The 22,989-nt window shown below is 35.3% G+C and overlaps 1 protein-coding gene across 1 annotated transcript in view; it reads left to right on the top strand.

Moving 5' to 3' along the window:
* The window catches only part of SCN7A (sodium voltage-gated channel alpha subunit 7), an 82,023-nt gene that overhangs the window by 17,015 nt on the left and 42,019 nt on the right, over window positions 1-22,989 (top strand). Inside the window, exons 2-9 of the mRNA XM_013969206.2 lie at window positions 4,326-4,564; window positions 7,095-7,207; window positions 7,558-7,647; window positions 8,653-8,781; window positions 10,188-10,279; window positions 15,687-15,893; window positions 16,298-16,367; window positions 19,121-19,262. Coding sequence (XP_013824660.2) covers window positions 4,326-4,564; window positions 7,095-7,207; window positions 7,558-7,647; window positions 8,653-8,781; window positions 10,188-10,279; window positions 15,687-15,893; window positions 16,298-16,367; window positions 19,121-19,262 — 1,082 coding nt within the window. The remainder of the gene's footprint in view (window positions 1-4,325; window positions 4,565-7,094; window positions 7,208-7,557; window positions 7,648-8,652; window positions 8,782-10,187; window positions 10,280-15,686; window positions 15,894-16,297; window positions 16,368-19,120; window positions 19,263-22,989) is intronic.

Raw genomic sequence — 22,989 nt, 5'->3', positions numbered from 1 at the left:
CAGCCATTCTGACTGGTGTGAAATGGTACCTCATGTGGTTTTGAGCCAGCATTTTCACTCTCCTCTTTCCATGTCTGGTTCTAACTGCTGCTTCTTGACCTGCATACATGTTTCTCAGAAGGCAAATAAGGTGGTCTGGTATTCCCATCTCTTTAAGAATTTTCTAGTTTGTTGCAATTCACACAGTGAAAGGCTTTGGTGTAATCAGTGAAGCAGAAGTAGATGTTTTTCTGGAATTCCCTTAGTTTTTCTATGATGCAGTGCATGTTAGCAATTTGATCTCTTGTTCCTCTGCCTTTTCTAAATCTAGCTTGCACATCTGGAAGTTCTTGGTTCATGTACTGTTCAAGACTAGCTTGAAGGATTTTGAGCATTGTGTTTGTATGTGCATATGGTGTGTATAAAAAATTGGTAATGATAACCCTCTATGCGAGACAGCAAAAGAGACACAGATGTATAGAACGGACTTTTGGACTCTGTGGGAGAGGCAGAGGGTGGGATGATTTGGGAGAATGGCATTGAAACATGTATACTATCAGGTAAGAAACGAATCGCCAGTCTATGTTCGATACAGGATACAGGATGCTTGGGGCTGGTACACGGGGATGATCCAAAGAGATGGTATGGGGTGGAAGGTGGGAGGGGGGTTCAGGATTGGGAACTCATGTACACCCGTGGCTGATTCATGTTGATGTATGGCAAAACCAATACAGTATTGTAAAGCAAAATAAAGTAAAAATAAAAATTAAAAAAAAATTATTAATGGTCCTTTAATAAGTATTTTGTGCATGATTGAAGCAAGTTATTTGAAAAATAGGTAAATTTTTTGATGTGTAATTGTTAGTTTTCACTAATTTACAAAGAGGGTTCCAAGTTGATATATGTTTATATTTCTATTCCATATTTCTCTCTTTAAAATTGCTTAATGCCTCATCCTTGCAATATTCTTTGAGAGTCTTGGGCATAAGCAGACATTGCTATTATGAAAATGTCCCTCTCTGTGGTCACAAATGACTGAACCAAGGGAAAATAAATCCATTGGATAGACTGACTATCTTTTTATTTACATTTTTGGAAATAGAATTTATAGGTGGGAGCTTAATTTGAAAAGTCAAATAAAGTTGAAGCAGGGGTGGCATTTTGTTCTATATACATTCTTAGAAGTGAGCATAGAAAGTCATTCTTTAGATCCCTAATGCAATAGGAATTAAAAGAAAAGCCAAGAAAACTGTGATGTCATGAAAGGTATAAGGAGTTGTCCCAGTGATTATTTTCCATTTTTATATTTCAGGATTAAGAAAAGGACTATGTGTCCTCTCCTTGAATGTCTGGAGATTATCGTTTGTATAGTTAAAATATCTCTTACAAACCACTTTTTTAAAGCTGGTACTAGTTTGATTCTCACAATGATTTATACTCCATTGTTGTTAACCAAGTTTTTTTTTTTCTTACTTTCCACTAATAGCAAGTAATGGATTCAACTATTAAAACACTCAATTTTACACAACAGAGGAAAACTCTGGATTAGTATATCTGTGTGTATGTGATTTCTGTCTTATGACATACCATATCAATAGGATAAATTTACCTAAGGTTGGCACTATAAGAGACAAAATATATATACAGAAAATGCTGCAATATCAAGTACAAAATTTCTGATCATTGCTTGCAATAGTAGAATTTCAATAGTCAGTTGTCACTGAGAAGAGTCACTTGAAGAGTTGGTTTTGACACAAATTGGGCTGGAAAAAATCAGCAAAAGAACATATTTCTATGTAAAAGGAAATAATAAGTTTCATAAATAGAGAATTGATACATGAAATTATATTTAATGAAGACTAATTCAAGTGGCCTGTAGGATAACTTGAAATAGATAAAGACTAGAATTGAGAAAAACCTGTAAAGACTACTAGAGCAATGATGCCGGGAGCCAGCGTGAGGAATCCCACCCGTGACAAGGTCATGTGGCAGAGATCTGATGGGCAAGGTGAGTTAGATCTCAGGGTGCCCCCCTGGTATTTCCTGAGCATGTAGTCCAAAAACCAAAAATCTGCTGGCCTTTGTGCTCTGCTTTTCCACTCTTCTGACACTCTCTGGAAAAAGTCAACTCAGGGCTTTAGTCTTCTGCATTTGAAAGGGATGTTTCAGTTAAACCCCCTCTGATAACTCTCTAGCTTGCCTAACAGGTTCCCCGGACCTCTTACAGCTTGTGAATTGGTTACAGCCCCCAACCTGGAGAGGCACAAAGCTTAAAAGCATCTTAAAGATACAGAGCCTTTTCTAAAGAGCTAAAAATCATATTGGTGACGGGTTTTCACCATTGACTCAATGATTGCTGCCAGGCCTCCATATTCTTTATCTTTTAGGCACCTGGGAGGATGTTAATCAATGTAAATAGGATATGGAAAAAGATATATAGTAGTTTTGATGTTAGCAACACTAGACTTTTGAGTTAATTACTTTTCTTTTGTTATAAATCACTGTACTCCTTTTACTTGTTATAAACTGCGGTATCTTTGCTATGTAAGAATGTAACTTTATTTAGTGTTTTTTGAGAGTGGCACCAGACTTTGAGAAGATCAACACAAATAAGTCTTCTGATCAGAAGACTTTCTTATCAGAAAAAAATGCTGTAAAATGTTAATTGGCCTTTTGGCCAGAAGATGATGTAAATCACCTAAGACTTGTGAATACAACTAGGTATGCAGAGAGAAAAGCCTGGTTTTGGTAAGAGTCTGGGCTGCTAACGCTGCATAATTTTGTATTACCCATTGATCTCTATGTATAATCAAAAAGGTATAAAAGGCCTTTCTGGATAATAGGGGATGGGCCAGTCGCTGGACTGGTTTCCCCCGTGTCTTCTCTTTACTCTAATTTCTGGCTGAATTCCCATCTAGGGCGTGGAGGCTCGCCATGTCTACTTACTTGCCCCGACTTCTAAGATCCACACAAGAGGGAACCCAAGGTGGGGCACCCGCCGCTATTGAAGAGGACGCCAGTGGCCTAACGTAGATGGTGCAAGCTCCTTGTCTGGAACTTTATTGGCTTTCCACTTAAACCAAGTTATTCAGCCTCTTTTCTCCACTTAATTTTCCTGCTACACTATTTCTTCTTAATCTAATCTTATATTTATAAATAAGTAAGTTTTTTCCTCGCCAACGCCATCCCCGCTTCAAATTCCCTGGATCCACCAGGGCTGGACCCCAGCACAATCCAGAGATAGAATTACAAAGATGGCTACCTTGATGTAGGTGTATGAACAATGAATAATATTTAAATAGCTGATGGAAAACTATTGTAAGAAAATTATTTTTTTCTAAGGAGTTAGTGACAAAGAAAAACATTTTGAGTAATTTTCAGAGTAATGAGTTTATATGTAATTTCACAATGACTGTTAGGTTAAAGAGTGGTTTTGTCTTAGGAAAAAACAACAAATTTTGTTTTTACTTGTTAAATTGCTGTCATTAGTGGATTGACATGCAGATGACTGAGGGAAGGGAGTGTTTTGGGAAATGTACTTGGTGAATACCTATTTATAGTAGTTAAAAGTCTGTGTTTGCCTATGTATTTACCAAAAAGATGAGGTAAAAAGGGGAAAAGCAAAACTTTAAAGGATATCAAAGTTGAAATTTTGGGGGAAAAACTAAGTCAAAGGAAGTGATCAGAACTGTAGGAAGAGCTATGGAAGAGTGGGTCACAGAGCCAGTGAAAATTGAGTTTAGAGGAGGAAAGTCTAGTCAGTGACTAAATACAGCTGAGGGTGAAATGACTGGGTTTGGTCTTCCAACAATCTGTAGCCACTTTAGAACTTTTTCATTACAGGGGAGAAACTGAAAGGCAGATTTCAGCAGAAGAAAGAGGATTCAATGGATGAGTAAATGAAATAGAATGAGTTATTGATGAAATTACAAATTAAGTCTAATATTAAGGGAAACAAAACCAAGTTTAACTCAGTCGTGTCCGACTCTTTGCAACCCAGTGGACTGTAGCCCACCACGCTCCTCTGTCCATGGGATTTTCCAGGCAAGAGTACTGGAATGGGTTTCCATTTCCTTCTCCAGAGGATCTTCCCGACCCAGAGATCGAACTCGGGTCTCCCGCCTTGTAAGCAGGACACTTTACCGTCTGAGCCACCAGGGAAGTCCTAATATTAAAGGAAACAAAACCAAGCTTAGTAACTCAGATTTCTCTTACATGCAGGACTTTTCATTGAGTGCATTGTTTGCCATTCTCTTTCATTCATACCCTAGCCTTTTGTACTTTAATTTTTTTTCTTTATTATATCCAGATCTTATATAGAAATGAAGAAAATACTTTTCTTGTAGGGGCAAAATTGAAAATGGCTTCCCCAGAACCTAAGAGCCTGGTCCCTTTCACCAGAGAGTCTCTTGAAGTTATGGAACAGCATAGTGCTAAAAAGCCCAGTGAGGAAGACAAAGAAGATTTAAAGCCGAACTGTGACTTGGAAGTTGGAAAAGAGCTTCCATTCGTTTATGGAAATCTTCCTCAAGCAATGGTGTCAGAGCCATTGGAAGATGTGGACCCATACTACACTAATAAAAGGGTAAGGATTAATTAAGTTTACTGTGACTATATTTTTATTCATTTTCCAGACATACAAAAAACTGTAATTGAGAAAGAATGAGAAAAGACAGAAGAATAAGTGAAGAGGTAATTTTAAGTTACAGAAAACTAGACAAGAAATTTCACACATATTTGAGATTTTTGTCAAAACTGATTATTTGCCTGGTAGATTAGTTTGTTTGGGATAACTGTACTTTGTATGTAATAAGCTATACTGGCATACCTTAATGTTTCATTTTATGGGAGCATGATGGTTGGCTACTTAAGGGTATTGATTTTAAAATAACTATAATATAAAATTTCAATTATATGTACACCAGTTTCAACTGTTCAACTTGATGTGCTTACTCAGTAGTTAGGGAAGTAAAACCAAGCTATATTTCATTCTTAAATTTTATTCACTCATACAGTCACATCCTATCTTGTTCCCAGAATGATCTGAGAAAATTACTAAATATTTGACAATTCAGCAAGAAGCACAAAATGATAAAAATAAAAACAATTATGTTAGAAAAGACAGATCTGTGTGGACTGACAAAGCTGGAATAATCTTGAATTACAGCTTCATGAACACTTCAGTTTTTATAAGGCAAAAGTCTTCTATGAACAGGCAAGAGCAGAGATTAATTCTGAAATAAGGAAGAGATGGGCAGATGATAGAACTGGAACCCTGTAGTTGTTGTAAATTGTGGGAAATAAGATGAGATAATGGAGACAACAACATGGCTTTAATGTGATGGCCAAAGTACTGATATGATCAATGCAGTGTTTAAATAAGATTAATCTAGAGACCTGTACATTACTATTTCATGGTAGTGATAGAATCAGGAAGATGAAATAGGAGAGAGACTAATCCAGGCCTGAAGTCCAGAAGTCTGGATTCTAAGAGTGCCTTGGAGACAGAGGTAACACACTTGAGAAGAAACAGCAGGATTTGAAGACTGTTTAATAATGCAAAGGTTCTGAGCTTGAAAGCTTCTGACAAAAATGAAGTAATTATTAAAAAAGGTCAAACTTGGGGAAGGTAAGAATTAACCCCATTTTTGACAAATGTAATTTGATATTCTTTGATATTGTAGTGAATTCAATACTTTTACCAAATGAGTGAAAAGAAAATGAATCAGTCCCAGGTGCCACAAGGGGTGAAGACCCCACCTGTCAATGCAGGAGATGTAAGAGATGCGAGTTCGATCCCTGGATAAGGAGGATCCCCAGGAGGAAGGCATGGCAACCTTCCACTCCAGTATTCTTACCTGGAGAATCCCAAGACAGAGGAGCCTGGCGGGTTACAGTCCATAAAGTTGCAGAGTCAGACATGACTGAAGGGACTTAGCGTGCATGCTGGATGGAAGGCAAAGAGATCATTCTGTTAATCACAACTCTTTCAAATACTTTGCATGGTGGAAGCATGTTGACATTTTACAGTATAAATGTATATATTAAAAAGATTCCAATATCCTTATATGTCTTTTATGCTATACATTATATAATGTTATTATATTGTAGTCTATATAATGTTTGCAATGTGTAGTATGAGGGCTTCCCTGATAGTGCATGGATTCAGTCATTGGGTCAGGAAGATCCCTTGGAGAAGGAAATAGCAACCAACTCCAGTATTCTAGCCTGGGAAATTCCATGGACAAAGGAGCCAGGCAGGGCTATAGTCCATGGGGTTGCAAAAGAGTCAGATGGGATTTAGGACTAAACAACAACAACAGCAATGTATGATATGGTTATACATACAGCACATGAATGAATTTTCTAAATGGATATGTATGTATAACAAAAGTGCATATATGTGTGTGTATATAATTCTGCGTGTTTATATATACACATACATACATATATTATGTGTATCTGTATTTTACACACATATATCTTCACATACACACACACACACACACACACATATATATATATAAGTGCTTTTTAAGATGTTTCTGATTTTCCTTTTTTGGGGGGGTTAATAGTTCAATATACCAACAGATTAGTTTTACATGATATAAATTTTTGTGTTAAATAAATTTATGTCAGTGATAACATACAAGCATGGTTATATACCATAGAAAATTACTGATGACTAAGATGAGTTTGCATGCATTGGGTGGGTCACTTTTACTACTGCAGTCTCATACCTTATTTTCTTCAAAATAAAATTAACTTATTTTACATTGATTGAATTTTAACATGTTAAAGTGGATACTCTTGAGCCATCAAGCTTTAGATTTCTTTCTATTTCATCAATTCTGCAGGAAAACTTAAGGATTGGTGTGTGGCAAATTATTTTCTTAGGTAGAACACTGGCAAAAAATATGTGGTAGATAAGCCTAAATATGAATAAAACTAGTTTAAAAACCTTTCCATTTGACTTAATCTGTAAATGGATATCAAAATTTAAGTATAAATGTTAGACTTCATGACTGAAATGGTCATTGGAAAATGTTGCATAATTGATAAAATCATAAATCTCAGTTCTAATTTCACTTGACTTTCATTTTTTCTTCTTATAGACTTTCATAGTATTAAATAAAAAGAGAACAATATTCAGATTCAATGCTACCTGGTGTACATTGTCTCCTTTCAATTCAATTAGAAGAGCAACCATTAAGATTTTGGTACATCCATATCCTTTTCTGTTGGTTTTAAACTGTACTAACATCAAATGCAATTATTCTATTCAAATATTGCTGCAGTCTTTTTCTCTTTTTAATTAACATATCATTTTATGTCAAACTGAAATCTTGGTTATAATTCCAATGTGTTCCATATTTGAAAGTACATTTAAAATGTATTTTCTAGTGTATACAAGTAGTGATAGCAAATCTTAATCCTCATTGCTTTTCAATATAAATAGTACATTTTTTGAAACTTAAGAAACTATGTGATCTCATGTGTGTACATACATATAAACAGATTATAGAAATGTATTTTAAACATTATTTTTATTACTATTGTTCCTTGACTGTAACTTACCTTTTTCCGACTATTCATTTTGGTTAGCGTCCTGACTGACTGCATATTTATGTCTATGACTCATTGTCCAAAATGGGGGCCAGCATTTCAGTAAGTTATATAATTTGATTATGTATAATTGCATATGTGATTATATTTTATATTTAATACATTGTGTTATAGTACATTATATACTACATATTATGACATGGTACAAATTAATATTGATAATTTACATGTAATATACATTGTACTTAATATAATACTTATACATATTCCACAATTGATGAATTTTCTGAATAAAATATATACACATGTTGTTAATTTTAATGCTTTTCTTCCCATCATTACTCTTAATTGGATTTTAAATTCTTCTATTTCCCAGCACGTTAGGTTAACAAGATATAGATGCTTGAGCCTTTAGCTATATATGTGTTTATGTCTGTGGCATCATGTAAGTGAGGCTTTATTTTTATTCTAATGATTGATATATTTCAGTGCTTCAGATTTTCTTTACTATTGCAGTCCCACACTAGATTTGTTTCAAACTCAGATAATGTTTATCCTGTCTATCTTTTTATTCCTTTCTGTTCTACTCCTGTTTCCTGAGGGGTATGAGTAGCTTACCTTGCATTAGAATACAAAAATGGAAAGGCCCATTACATTTTCTAGGGAAGAAGACCTTCTTGATGCCACCCCTCAAGGTTTCTATTCTTAAAATTAGTTAACTTTGGAAGGTAAATATGTATCATACTGATTCACTGTAAAAATTTTTGTATATGTAGATAATAAGTTCTTTCATACTTGCCTACATTTCAGTTACTTATTGCTGGACTCCCAATGTGGGATAAATTTGATATTTTGTATTTGGTCTTTACTTAAATATATATAAACATAACCCTGAGCTAAAATTTGTTGAAAAAAACTGATAGCCAAATTTCATGGTTAATGTTGTAAGACTCAGGAAGCCCTGACTAAAGCCCTATCCTATGGTTGTCTAGTTGGTTCATTGATTGTCAAATAATTATCATAGACATATATTTCAGAATTATGATATATTGGTTTCATTTTTAATATGAAAAGTCATATGAAAATTATGTGAAATTTTTTCTGCAGGAATACTTTGCTTGGAATTTATACATTTGAAATACTTGTAAAACTCATTGCAAGAGGCATCTGGGCAGGACCTTTTTATTTCTTTGGTGATTCATGGAACTGGCTTGATTTCAGTGTAACTTTATTTGAGTGAGTACTCCTTTTAAGTTGGAAACATCATAATGTTTGCTTGCTAAGAAAATGCTTTTCGTAAAGAAACACTGAGGTTGACAGAATTTTCTGCCTGTAAAATTCTGTGAGTACAGAACAATTCATAAATCATAGACATAGTGAGTTCTCTTAGGCAGCTCCAACTGAACTAATCCTGACTATGCACTGAAAATTAAAGGAATGGGATATTATCTCTGTTTTCTACCTGAAGCAAAAACAATAGAGGTTGAATTTTTTGCATTCGAGATAATTGTGTTCGTGACCAGAAAATATCCTGGAGACTTAGGAGAGGATTCCAGCATATTTGATTCTGTTAATCTATCTTGCTTAAGAATAGTAAATATTCTAATTATCAGAATAAGGTATTTTATATACATGCACATTTTTCTAGACTGATACATTGAATTCTAATAATTGACGTGTATTAATTTTTTTCAATCCTTCTATTTAATGAACTCTATTTTATGGCTAAAGAAATTGTCGCAGGCATCAAACTCCTGTTAAAAATAATTTAAAGTAATACTCTATTTGTAGAGTTAGTGTCAATTTTTTTTAAAGAAATAACCTTTATAAAGAACAGATTAGTTTCTTCCATGTTGTGAGCAGTCAAAAAATAGTAGCTAATATCATTGAAATTATTATCACTACTTCTGCTATCACTGGTATTATTTCTTTTCTTGCCATTGCTATTAGCTAAAACTTGGCTAATGCAACTAAGGGCTCTCAGTATGTGAAGGTGCTTTGCTATGAACTATACATTGATTAACTAATTTAATCTCCCCCAAGTCCTCAGAATTAGAAAGTACCCTTATCCTTACTTTTTACATTTGAGGAAACTGAGGCAAAATAGTCAAGTAATTTTTTCATATCACACAACTAGTCGATAGTAGAGCCTATATTTCTAGACCAGCAGGCTGGCTCTAGAGACTGTGTCCTTAACCAACATACACTTTGACTTCTGCTACCATCACCACCGTCATCATCATCACCATCACCATCATTATCAGCACCAGGAGTTTAAACACTTAAAATAAATCTTATTCCTTTCAAAAGCTATGTATTTTCTTATTTTAACTACATTTTCAAACCAATTAAGATTGCAAAATATGAACATAATATAGAGTATTTGATGAAATTTTGACTACTCAAAGTGTCAAGCTTTATAAACTCTCATAATTTGTAGATTAATGTTTACTTGATTACCTTGCACTGTAGAAATCTTTCCCTTCCAATCAATAATAAACCTATTTGCAAAATGCAATAAAGAAAGCAAGTGAACATTTGGATGTCTGGTTTTAGAAACAAGCTTCAAATATTATAAAAAGCCAAATGTCAGTAACGTAAACTCAATATGATTTCTAAACGACTTTAATTTAATTCCACAGGCATATTTCGAGATATTCACCTCTAAATTTCATTTCCGTATTTAGAATTGTGAGAAATTTGAGAATTTTGAAAATTATTCCTTTAAACCAAGGTAAGAAAAAGCATCGAGTTCTTTGTCTTCATTTTGTTTTATGTACTTCCATGTATTTTTTTGAACAGCCCTGCCATTGCTTGGAGAAATGTTAAGTTAAACAATGTTTCATCTTTGAAATAAATGAATATAAGATCAAATATCAAATTTATTTGTCACTCCTGGAATGGAAAGGAAAAAAATACCACATTTGTTACTTATTTGAAGTGGTTTCAATGCTTATGATAACAAAATGTAGAGCTCAATCAAAATAAGTTACTTCTCTATTTTTTAACTTTAATTTTATGTCTTAAATATGAAATACTAAAATTGTCCTTAGACTTCTGAATGAATTAGCAGTCCAGACAGTTTTTTCTAATCCATCCTCTTCTTTTCCTCATTGAATCTAAAAGCCAGTTGAAATGAACAAAGTTATATAAAATAAGTACCCTTTTACTCCCAGTGCTTGGATAGGATGTATTCCACATGCCACAACATTCAAGAAGGGTCTGTTAAATAATGTACAGCCATGACCACATTGATGGAAGATGCTGAGGAGTAATTTACACATCCCATTCCTGAATATGTCTTAGGGAAGCCTGCTAATACCTTCTGATTTGTTGTTCAGAATGAATAAAAACAATAAGATAGGAAAACTTCACTCAGGTTTTTTTTTTTTTTCCTTTTGGCTGTTATGAGTCAGAGGTTTTATCAAATAGTTGAATGAATAAACCCACGAGCTAGTGTGATAACACCAAAAATAAGATCTGCAAGCAACATTCGTCCACTGGAACATCATGAAGATGTCCAGATACATGCATACTCTGTACCTGGAGTCCAGGCTGGGCAAAAGAGGGAAAACACTGGGGAAATGTGATAATAGATGCCTAACCTTGTGGATATGACTTCCCTGGTGGCTCAGACAGTAAAGCGTCTGCCTACAATGTGGAAGACCCGGGTTCAGTCCCTGGGTTGGAAAGATCAGCTGGAGAAGGAAATGGCAACCCACTCCAGTATTCTTGCCTGGAAAAGCTCATGGTCGCAGGAGCCTGGTAGGCTATAGTCCATGGGGGTCGCAAAGAGTCAGACACAGCTGAGTGACTTCACTTCACTTGTGGATATACTGAAACATTGACTAGTACACATTAAACAGGTGAACTGTATGGTTTATAAATTATATCTCAATAAACCTATTTGATAAAAATGGTCTATGGCATGGTAGCTTCACCAAGCGCAGTGAAGAAGCCAACAGTGAGAAATGTCCTTGCAGGAGTTTCCACAGTCTTAGTTCTTTAACTGCTCCCCACAAATCACTGGAACATAAGTTGTATCACCTTCGTCTTCATCTTAGAATTAGAGGCAAAGATTATAGAGGAATTCAGGTAAAGCCAATAGAATACAGTAACTAGAATTGGGAGCATACAGGCTGGTATGAATTGCTCTTTTATTTTCAAAGGAGAAAACAACCAAGGCACATAGCGGTTATACAGTGTGTATGAAAACAAGGAAGAAAGGAAAACACGCTATTCAAGAGAATGAAAATAATCCTTTTTCCTCTTAAAAATGTACTCTAAGGCATAAAGTGTAAGCCAGTTTATAAAAGTGAATATAATTGAGTTAAAATTGTCTGTCAAGATGTAGAGACTAGAGCTTCTTTGGGGTCCGAGTGCTGGTTAACAATCTGCCTGCCAATGTCCCCCTGCAGGGGACATGGGTTCGATCCCTGGTCCAGGAGGATCCTAGACGGCACTGGGCAACTAAGCCCACGTGCCACAGCTAGAGAGTGGCTCCCTGCTCGCCATAACTAGAGAAAACCCATTGACCAAGCAGAGCCAAAATTAAAAATTAATTAATTAAAGAAATATACTTTAAAATTAAATCAGAAATAAGTTAGAATCCACAAAAGATACACCTAAACTAAAACAAAATGAAAGTTTAAAAGTAAAAAGAAGGAAAAAGTTATACCAGGAAATCAAAATCAAAATTGACATATGGTTCAGAGCTTTGAATGGTAAATAGCAATGAATGGAAGATAGCAATGAAAATTATTAACAAATTTGAGTCTATAAAGTGTGATGGTGACTTGTTTTTATCTTCGATTAAAATATTAACACTAAAATTAAAGCTCCATAAGAAGCTTGATTATATATATTCTGTATAGAATATATTTATGTCATAGTAATATTAATAACAATATTTGTATTTATATATGTGTAAGTATATTTTAATTTATATATATTCTATAATATCACTATTATTAATAAAATATTTGCATGAGTTTGTGTTTATATGCACACATACCTTCTTACTTATATTTAAGAATTTCCATTCCTAAAGACAATTTCAACAAAACAATGTGAAAATTTTTTTTCAGTACAAAATATACACAGGACTCATGACAGTGACCAAATAAAAAATACACAGTGTAAAGACACATATTTCAAAAGATTTTTATGGTGATCACGGCAATAATATCAAATTAAAATATCCCATCTTTCTTCTAATAAATTGGCAATGATATTTTTTAAAATGTCCTACCTTTAGTAAAGGCATTACTATATATTTATAGTCTTGGTTTATGCATTGGTTCAAAATTTCTTTAAAAAATTTGAACATATGAATTAATACTTAAATATCTCATATACCGTGACACAGAAATTCCATTTTTAATGTAATACTTTTAAAAGACTTGCATATAGCAAAACAATTCATAATATAATTCCAAGTAGCAAAAGTAGCTATAAATATGTATTTCAGGATGATAGCAATTAAAATTATATATTTATTCTAGGTATTACATTTCTTTAATCACAGGAGTAACTTTCAGTCAGTTCAGTCACTCAGTCATGTCTGACTCTTTGTGATCAATGGACTGTAGTATGCCAGGCTTCACTGTCCATGACCTACTCCCAGAGCTTGTTCAAACTCCTGTCCATCGCTTCCGTGATGCCATCCAACCATCTCATCCTCTACCGTCCCTTTCTCCTCCTGCTTTCAGTCTTTCCCAGCATCAGGGTTCTTTCCAACAAGTCCGTTCTTTGCATCACATGTCCAAAGTATTTCAGCTTCAGCTTCAGCATCAGTCCTTCCAGTGAATATTCGGGGCTGATTTTCTTTAGGATTGACTGGTTTGATCTCCTTGGAATCCAAGTGACTCTCAAGAGTCTTCTCCAACACCACAAGTTCAAGAACATCAATTCTTCAGCACTCAGCCTTCTTTATGGTCCAACTCTCACATCTATACATAACTACGGGAAAAACCATAGCTTTGACTAGACAAACCTTTGTGGGCTAGTAATTTCTCTGCTTCTTGATATGTTGTCTAGGTTGCTCATAGCTTTTCTTCCAAGGAGCAAGCATCTTTTCATTTCATGGCTGCAGTCAGCGTCTGCAGTGATTTTGGAGCCCCCCCAAATAAAGTCTCTCACTGTTTCCATTGTTTCCTCTTCTATTTGCTATGAAGTGATGGGACTGGATGCCATGATCTTAGTTTTTTGAGTGCTGAGTTTTAAGCCAGTTTTTTTCACTCTCCTCTTTCATTTTTATCAAGAGACTCTAGTTTATTTTCACTTTCTGCTGTAAGGGTGCTATCTGCCTCATATCAGAGGTTATTGATATTTCTCTCAGCAGTCTTGATTCCAGCTTGTGCTTCATCCAGCCCAGCATTTTGCATGATGTACTCTGCATATAAGTTAAATAAGCAGGGTGACACTATTCGGCCTTAACCTACTCCTTTCCCAATTTGGAACCAGTCTGTTAGCTGACTGTATAGTCTCCATATTTGGCCGTGAAGAATATAATCAATCTGATTTTGGTGTTGACCATCTCGTGGTGTCCATGTGTAGAGTCATCTCTTGTGTTGTTGGAAGAGGGTGTTTGCTATGATCAGTGTGTTCTCTTGGCAAAACTCTGTTATCCTTTGCCTTTCTTCATTTTCTACTCCAAGGTCAAACTTGCCTATTACTCCAGATATCTCTTGACTTCCTACTTTTGCTTTCCAGTCCCCTACGATGAAAAGGACATCTTTTTTTGGTGTTAGTTCTAGATGGTCTTCTAGGTCATCACAGAACCATTCAACTTCAGCTTCTTCAACTTTAGTGGTTGTGGAATAGACTTGGATTACCGTGATATTGAATGGTTTGCTTTGGAAACAAATAGAGATCATTCTGTTGTTTTTGAGATTGCACCCAAGTATTTTAAAGTTAGTTTTATTTGGGGACATTCTTTTCTAACAACTTTTCTATTAAACTCAAGAAATATAATCATCTGAGGATGTCATTTTTTTAAAAATAGATTTTCAATTCTCACAATGATGTATGAAATAAGTATATTTATACTCTCTTAAAAATAATTAAAGAAAAACATTAAACTGTTGGTAACTTGCTCATCATGGAGTTGGTATATTTTCATCCATTATTGGAGGAAAGAAGAGTTAAGGTAGTTTCATCTATGAAGTGTAATTATGGAGTGTTTGCTATTTTTTCTTGCTTTCTATATTTTCAGAATTGAGCATGTATTATTTAATAGTTAGAAAAATGAGTGTCCATAAATAAAACTAACATTGAAGTTGAATTCTTAATTAACAAGTATTCTGGTATAAATACAGTGATATATAATTACAGTTGTATGTTATTCCATTTCTATTCATAAAATTTTTTCATGTTTTATTTAATAAGCTTCAAAGATTGAGTTCATCAAAAGATGATAAAAACGTATCAGTTCAGTTCAGTTCAGTCGCTCAGTCGTGTCTGATTCTTTGCGACCCCATGAATTGCAGCACGCCAAGCCTCCCTGTCCATCACCAACTCCCAGAGTTCACTCAAACTCACGTCCATCAAGTCGGTGATGCCATCCAGTCATCTCATCCTCTGTCATCCCCTTCTCCTCCTGCCCCCAATCCCTCCCAGCATCAGAGTCTTTTCCAATGAGTCAACTCTTCACTAGAGGTGGCCAAAGTACTGGAGTTTCAGCTTTAGCATCATTCCTTCCAAAGAACACCCAGGACTGATCTCCTTTAGAATGTATAGAATACTGCATTTCAAACTATTTCTTTTTTCAACAACATTTGCAACTGATGTTGATTTATAACTCAGTGCCTTTACTTGTGCTTATAAATAATGGTAATTAGTATGAAAAATAGTAACCAAGAGAGGAGGCCTGTTCTTTATGTAGTACAAAGAAACAAACAAGTAAAAGTACTAAAGTATCTCTGAATTATTGCCAGATGTAATAAATTAGCAATAATACATAAATCTCAAAGTTTAGCGTGTTATTTATTTTATTTATCAGATCTAGGTAATGATAAATGAAATTATAAAACACAAAGCTATTGATTTCAATGGCATCTGCATTCGCCATGGGAGAAGTTTGCTAATGCTGCTTTACTAAGGTATTTTATTTTACCAAAAACAAACCTTTCTCTTTTCAGGAATGAAGTCTTTTGTAGCGATACTCATCCATTGTTTGAAGAAACTCACTGTAGTCATTATCCTAACTGTCTTTTTTCTGAGTGTATTTTCTCTAATTGGGATGGGGCTCTTCATGGGCAATCTGAAGCATAAATGTTTGCGATGGCCCCAAGAAAATGAAACTGACATGCTGAATAATAGAACTGGAAACCCATATTATATTCGAGGTAAGAATCCCTTGCCATCTATATCAAAAAGCATTCTTCACAGAAATATTGCACCTTCAATTTCAGAACAAATTCAACTTCAGAACAATCTTCATGTAAATATTTAACTATGCTCAGGTACTAATTTGGATCAGTTTCCTTTATCAGGATGATAAAGTTCCACGTCTTCAGACAGTTATGTCAGGGAAACCTAAGTTTGGAATTGTTAAAACTCACAAATTTTATCATTTCAAAAATAAATAAATATGACCAAAGCTTTATAGATTGAGAGAAAATGGTAGGCTACAAACTCCTTCCTTCTTACTGTAGAGAAGGGTGTCCATCTGAACAGATGTAATTGGGTTTTAGATATGCTGTTCACTCAAAATTAAATACAAAATATCATGTCTTTCCTATTTTTCTAGAAACAGAAAACTTTTATTATTTGGAAGGAGAAAGATATGCTCTTCTTTGTGGCAACAGATCAGATGCTAGGTAAGTGGTATTAATGTTTTCTTCCATCAAGTCTGTATTGTAATGGAGAGTGGAGTTTGGCTCTTCACTGCTCAAAAGCCAACAAGAGGCCATTTAGTGAAAAGGAAAGTTTGCTTTATTTTAGACACTAGCAACTGAGGGGAGGGTAGACTGTTGTTCAAAGGCTGACTCTCCATCTGCCCCGAAAATCAAGGGGCAAGAGGGAGGGAGCTACATGCAGAAATAGCAAGTCAGCTCTGACAGTCATCTTGAAATCGGTCATCCGTGGTCTGACCAGCATCATGTTGATTGTTTTAAGTATGATTAATCTTCAGATCCAGGGTTGCTTGGTTTCAATTTCCTTGAGACCAATTCTTAGAATTACGGCAGCTTATGGGAACCTGGTGGCTTAGCGGTAAAGAATCCACCTGGCAGTGCAGGAGATGCTGGCTTGATCCCTGGGTCGCGAAGATCCTCTGAAGGAGGAAATGGCAACCCTCCAGTATTGTGAACAGAGGAGCCTAGTGGGCTACATGGAGTCTCAAAAGAGTCAGAAACGACTTAGTGACTAAACAACAATAGGACTTAAAATAATTCTTCAGTGAGATGACAAAACTCTCAAGTCTTCAGTTCAGTTCAGTTCAGTCGCTCAGTCACGTCTGACTCTGTGACCCCATGCACTGCAGCATGCTAGGCTTCCCGGTCCATCACCAACTTCTGGAGCTTGTTCAAACTCATGTTCATTGAGTCAGTGATGCCATTCAACCATCTCATCCTCTGTTGTCCCCTTTTCTCCCTGCCTTCAATCTTTCCCAGCATCAGGGTCTTTTCTAATGAGTAGTTCTTCACATCAGGTGGCCAAAGTATTGGAGTCTCAGCTTCAGCATGAGTCCTGCCAATGAATATTCAGGACTGATTTCTTTTAGGATGAACTGGTTGGATCTCCTGGCAGTCCAAGGGACTCTCAAGAGTCTTCTCCAATACCACAGTTCAAAAGCATCAATTCTCTGGTGCTCAGCTTTCTTTATAGTCCCACTCTCACATCCATACATGACTACTGGAAAAACTTATTTTCTTATAATTTCAGATGAAGAGATAAAGTTGAAATAGAGTGCTTCTCAGCAGTACAATGGCTCAATTCCTTGTGTTGCTTTCCTCAGCTGGAATGACTTGGCACCCATCTGAAACTCAATTCTTAGAGGTTCTGAGCTTGAGATAGAGAAAAAGCACAGAGGGGCAGAGAATGAGTTATGTAGTTTAGTTTTAGTAAAGTGATTTAGGGGGCTTCCCAGAGGCTTCCCTTGTGGCTGGGATAATAAGAGTATACCTGACACTCTTTCAGGAGACCTGGGTTCTATCCCTGGAGGAGGGCATGGCAATATACTCCACTATTCTTGCCCAAAGAATCTCATGGACAGAGAAGTCTGGTAGGCTACATTTGATGGGGTTGCATAGAGTCGGACACGACTGAGTGACTAACACACATACACACACACACACACACACACACACACACACACACAGAGGGGGCTTCTCAGGTGGCACTGGTAGTAAAGAACTCGCCTGCCAATTAGAACTTGGTTCAATCCTTGGGTCGGGAAGATCCCCTGGAGTAGGAAATGGCAACTTGCTCCGGTATTCTTGCCTGGAGAGTCCCATGGAGAAAGGAGCCCGGCAGGCTATAGTCCATAGGGTCACAAATAGTCAGACATGACTGATGTGACAGCGTATACAAGGTGATTTAGACATTTTATTGCTCATTCAACCTTTTTACCCCTTTACTGCTGGGCTCCCATTCTATTTTCAAGTCCAGACTGTGAATCCATCTCAGTGTATCTGCACCATCCCACTCGAGCTAAATCTTTCTGTGGACATTCCAAACTAGATTTGACGTGACATGCATGCTCAAGATACCAAGTCATGGATAGTCACAATCACAATGATATCCAGGCCAGAAGAGAATATCAGTGTTTGACCTGCAGCCATTATACTTTGCCGTATGATAAAGTATCCCAAAAGTTAGTGTTTTAAGACAAGAACAAAAATTCATCTGTTCAGATTCTTATAGGTCAGCAATTTAGCAAGCCTCAACACACAGGTACTTTTTAAACCTCTATTTGTATCCCATTTGTTAGCCATTAGCATATATGTAAAGCAAGTCACATGGCCAAAGCTCCGATAATGTGGGAGGGAACTACAGAGAGGTGATGAGGGAGGAAGCATGATTTATTGGGCCACTACTTTCATAATGGACCACAAGAACCAAACCCCAGTAGGTAAAATTATGAAGACTCCATGAAAGGAAATGAAATAAATATTTAATCTGATCTTTCTACCAAAGTGCCGTTACTGTTTATAAATTATTGATGAACAATGTTTTCTCACTCTCTAAATAATGGTATCTAAGGTTTTGAGGTGAGATCATTTAAAAATTAAACTCTCAACTACTGCAGTTTTATTTTTATCAATGTCATTTTCCACCAGTTATACTTTCGCTTTGATTTTGGGTCGTAAAGAAATCTTTAACAAAGACTTGGCAAAAACCATTTGTGAGGCCCTGTTGTCTTTTAGTTTAATTAATGCTGTTCACTAATATCAGCTGAAAATCTAACTCATATGCAACATTTTTTCACTGGGAATTGTTTGGGAGAAAACCACGCCCCCTGAAAGAGGGAGCCCTTTATTATTCATGGGTAGATATTCTGTATTTGTGATTTAACCTTGATCTAAAAGTCACCTGAGTAAGCAGCTTTTCTTTTCTTTATCTTAATTAGTCAGTGTCCTGAAGGATATGTGTGTGTAAAAGCTGGTGTAAATCCTGATGATGGCTACACAAATTTTGACAGCTTTGGCTGGGCCTTATTAGCTCTATTTCGGTTAATGACCCAGGATTACCCTGAAGCACTTTATCACCAGGTAAGAACACAGGATCTGCACTGCACATAAGGATGATGCCATGCTCCTCCTTTCTAAAATAATGATCAAATGTAATGTACTTTATTAAATTTTTGTGTGGAGAAGAATTTGAGGCCAGAAGAAAATAGAATTATTCAATGTCAAACTGTATGTAAACACTGAGCCCACGTCAGTGTTCTTATGCATCAGTATCTTATTGAATCTTTGAAACAGTCCTACAAGGTCAGGGTATAAATATGTGCATATGCTTTTACATGAAGACCCTAAGATCAAAGCAGGCAGATAACTTCCCCAAAGTTAAAACACATGTATCCACCAGAGATCACTGTACTACTCTGTGGTCTTATATATTTGATATTAACTAGAGAGCATTTCTAGGTGCTAATTCTTCAGACAAAAAATCTGAACCTATGATATTACCATCTGTTAAGAAATTGTTGGGACTTCCCTGGTGGTCCAGTGGCTAAGACTCTGAGCTCCCAATTCAGCGGGAGTGAATTTGATCCCTGGTCAAGGAACCCCGTGTACTGCAACTAAGAATTCACATGCTGAAACTAAAGATTATTCATGCTTACAATGTACTATTTCTTTTTAATTCTTCTATTTCTTCTCATCCTCTTTTAATAGTCAGTCATGCTCCAGTTATAGTAACAGAAAGCTTTAAATAAAAATTCTGAGCCTCCTTTCATAATTGATGATTTGTGTGCCATAGTTTCTCAGAAGGATATAATATATACTCATTAAAAATGTAGATTCAGCTTTTCTTTTAAGAAAAGAAAAGTGGAATATGCAGTGTTTTTTAGCAGCATAGTTAATATCAAAATATATTAGATAAAATAATTACTTTAAATTCCAAAAGTATGTGCAGTTGAAGAATACTCTTTTTAAACACACATGTACTGTACTTTTTATGATTGATTTGATAAATTATGTTGTATATGTGCACATGTGTGTGTTTATAGGCCATTAATAATGATTAGAATAATATAATAGATTTTAGCACAAAGATTTATAATACATTATTAAATGAAAATCAAGTAAACCAAACATGCTTGTAGGAAAATTATATTTCTAGTAGAAGTACTTAAAATATCACAAGTGATTGCTTTCTTTATGCAAACTATATTTTTCTAATTTTGAAAGAGTAGTATATTGTTATTTGTCAAACTTTTTGACAAGTATCATGCCTCCTCCACAACACTAGGAACTTCTTATTTCTGAAATAATCTTACCATGCTATCCTCCAGTGATTTCCCAGTGTCTATAGGATGAAGTTCAGTGTCCAAATGCATGGTCCATAGCGCCCTTTAAGATGTAGTCTCTGCATTCATATTTGCTTGTTCAGCATTTCTGCCTACTAGGAGATAAACGACCTAAAAAGTATTTTGTTTTATTTTAATTTTTGTGTTCTCAGTATCTAACATATAAAAATGCTTAATAAAATTTTAATAAACAAAAAATTTAAGTGAATATTTATGAATTGTTTACTTTATATATAATAGTGAATGTCTTGCTTTTTATTTACAGCTTTCAAAGTGTATAAGTTAATTTACTTGTTAGCAGTGGTTTAAAAGAAATCCCATCATACACCAGGGAAAGGAGACATCAGTCTGGGAGTGCCCTGATTCTGGAGTCTTTCAAGACATTATTGCACTCAAGGATTTTATTGACTAGTATAGATAAGGTTTGCTTTGATTTGGACTGAAGTTTTTACTCAGCACTGCTCGATTGAACCGACTATGACTATGTACATTCCACAGTTATTCCCAAAGAGTACAGCTTGTGTTTTGGAGAATATCATTCCTCGTTCATTAAACAAGCATTATTTAATCCAAGTACTCTGATGTAGCCTTGGTACAGAAATGAACAAAATAGGTTGTCAGTCCTCATGGAGTGGAGTTATATTCAACCATAGTTCACGTTTATCACATACTTGCCATGAGCTAAGATCTTCTCATACATTGTTTCCTTTGATTTTCATAAAAATATATGGTAAACAGGCTATAATAAGCCCCTGTTTTCTGCTAAAATACAATAAAACTTGAATTTGCACACTTTTTCATTCTAATAAGATTGTATGCTTTTATTCTCCATCAGCTTCATTTAGTGGAAAGAGCAAAAATTTTGATTCAGGCATTTCCCCACAGCTGTGAGATCTTTATCTAATTTCATCTCCTTTTTACATGGTAAATACAATGTAAATGTTTTACATAGAATTAAGGAAATAATAAACATAAAGTATTTATTAATGTATATATCCTACAATACTCATGATATCTAATACTGACTTCAGAATGTATTGTTGATAACAGCTATTTAGTGGGGAAAATATTTAACCAAATCTTAAATAGCTTACTCACTTGGATAATAGAGTTTATTAAAAATACTGTTAAAGGAAAACATACTGTAGATTAATAAGAAATTATTTCTGATTAAATGTTAGAACTTCCTGTTAATTTGTAAACATTCTTAACTCATATCAACACAATATTTTCTGTAAGTAATACTTGTCTGTTGATTCAAATGAATGCTTAAAAGTGAAAACTATTCCCATATCCATATGTTTTCCTGATATTTGTTCATCTACTTGTAATCAGTGAGGATAGATCAGTGGACTATATTTTGGGTTTGTAATATCTACTTATAAATTTTTAAATTTTTCGATATATCTTAGGTAATTATTTTGAAATAAAAGCCAGTTGATGCTCGGTTTAGAAATCTACTACTTTGTATTTTTCTATCCATAAGTGGGGTTTCCCAGGTGGCACTAGTAGTAAAGAACCTGCCTGCCAATGCAGGAGACATAATGCAGGTTTGATCCCTGGCTTGGGAAGATCCCCTGGAGGAGGACGTGGCAACCCACTCCAGTATTCTTGTCTGGAGAATCCCTAGGACAGAGCAACCTGGCAGGATACAGTTCATAGGGTCACAGAGTCAGACACGACTGAAGCAACTTAGCACACACGTGCTGTGCTTGGTGTCTCAAGTCTTGTCCGACCCTTTGTGACCCCGTGGACTGTAGCCTGCCAGATTCCTCCGTCCATGAGGATTTTCCAGGCAAGAATACTGGAGTGGGTTGCCATGCCCTCCTCCAGGGGATCTTCCCAAGCCAGGGATTGAACCCATACCTCCTGCATTGCAGGCAGATAAGATTCTTTACTGTCTCAGCCACCAGGGAAGCATGCATGCACATCCATAAATAACTTAATATATGTGAATTATATGATTTTCTTGTGTGATTTGTTTAGAGGTTCTTCATGAAAGCAAGTATCCTGACAGATAATCAAATATTCCTATTCCTCCTCTCGTTGAACAGACATGATTTTGTACTTTGTTTTGATGTTTCCCTAAAGTAATGATCCAAGGAAAGTAATATCCAGACATTCATTCTTTGACTTTATTACACTTCATATATTTAAAGATTCCATTGCAAAGAAAACAGTCATTCATATGTGGACTATCCAGCTTTCTTTATTGAAAGATGACAGTTCTTTCCTTTCATTATGTTTGATCTGTTAATGAAGACAAAAACATCAAATGCTCACCCTGAATTAAATTACTAAATTCTTCTCTGGTTTTGTACCATTATTTTGTATCTTACATATATGTCTAAAGTTAAAGAGCTTTTCACTTATTTCTCCAGGTAAAGCCAGTACTTTAACTGTCTTGTAATTACATTCCACTTGTAACTAAATTCTAACAAAATTTCTTTTTTTTTTTTTCATTT

This window comes from Capra hircus, chromosome 2 (assembly GCF_001704415.2).
Source record: "Capra hircus breed San Clemente chromosome 2, ASM170441v1, whole genome shotgun sequence".
Lineage (NCBI taxonomy): Eukaryota > Metazoa > Chordata > Mammalia > Artiodactyla > Bovidae > Capra > Capra hircus.
The sequence above is the reverse complement of the archived record's forward strand: the minus strand, read 5'-3'. Positions and strand labels throughout refer to the sequence as shown.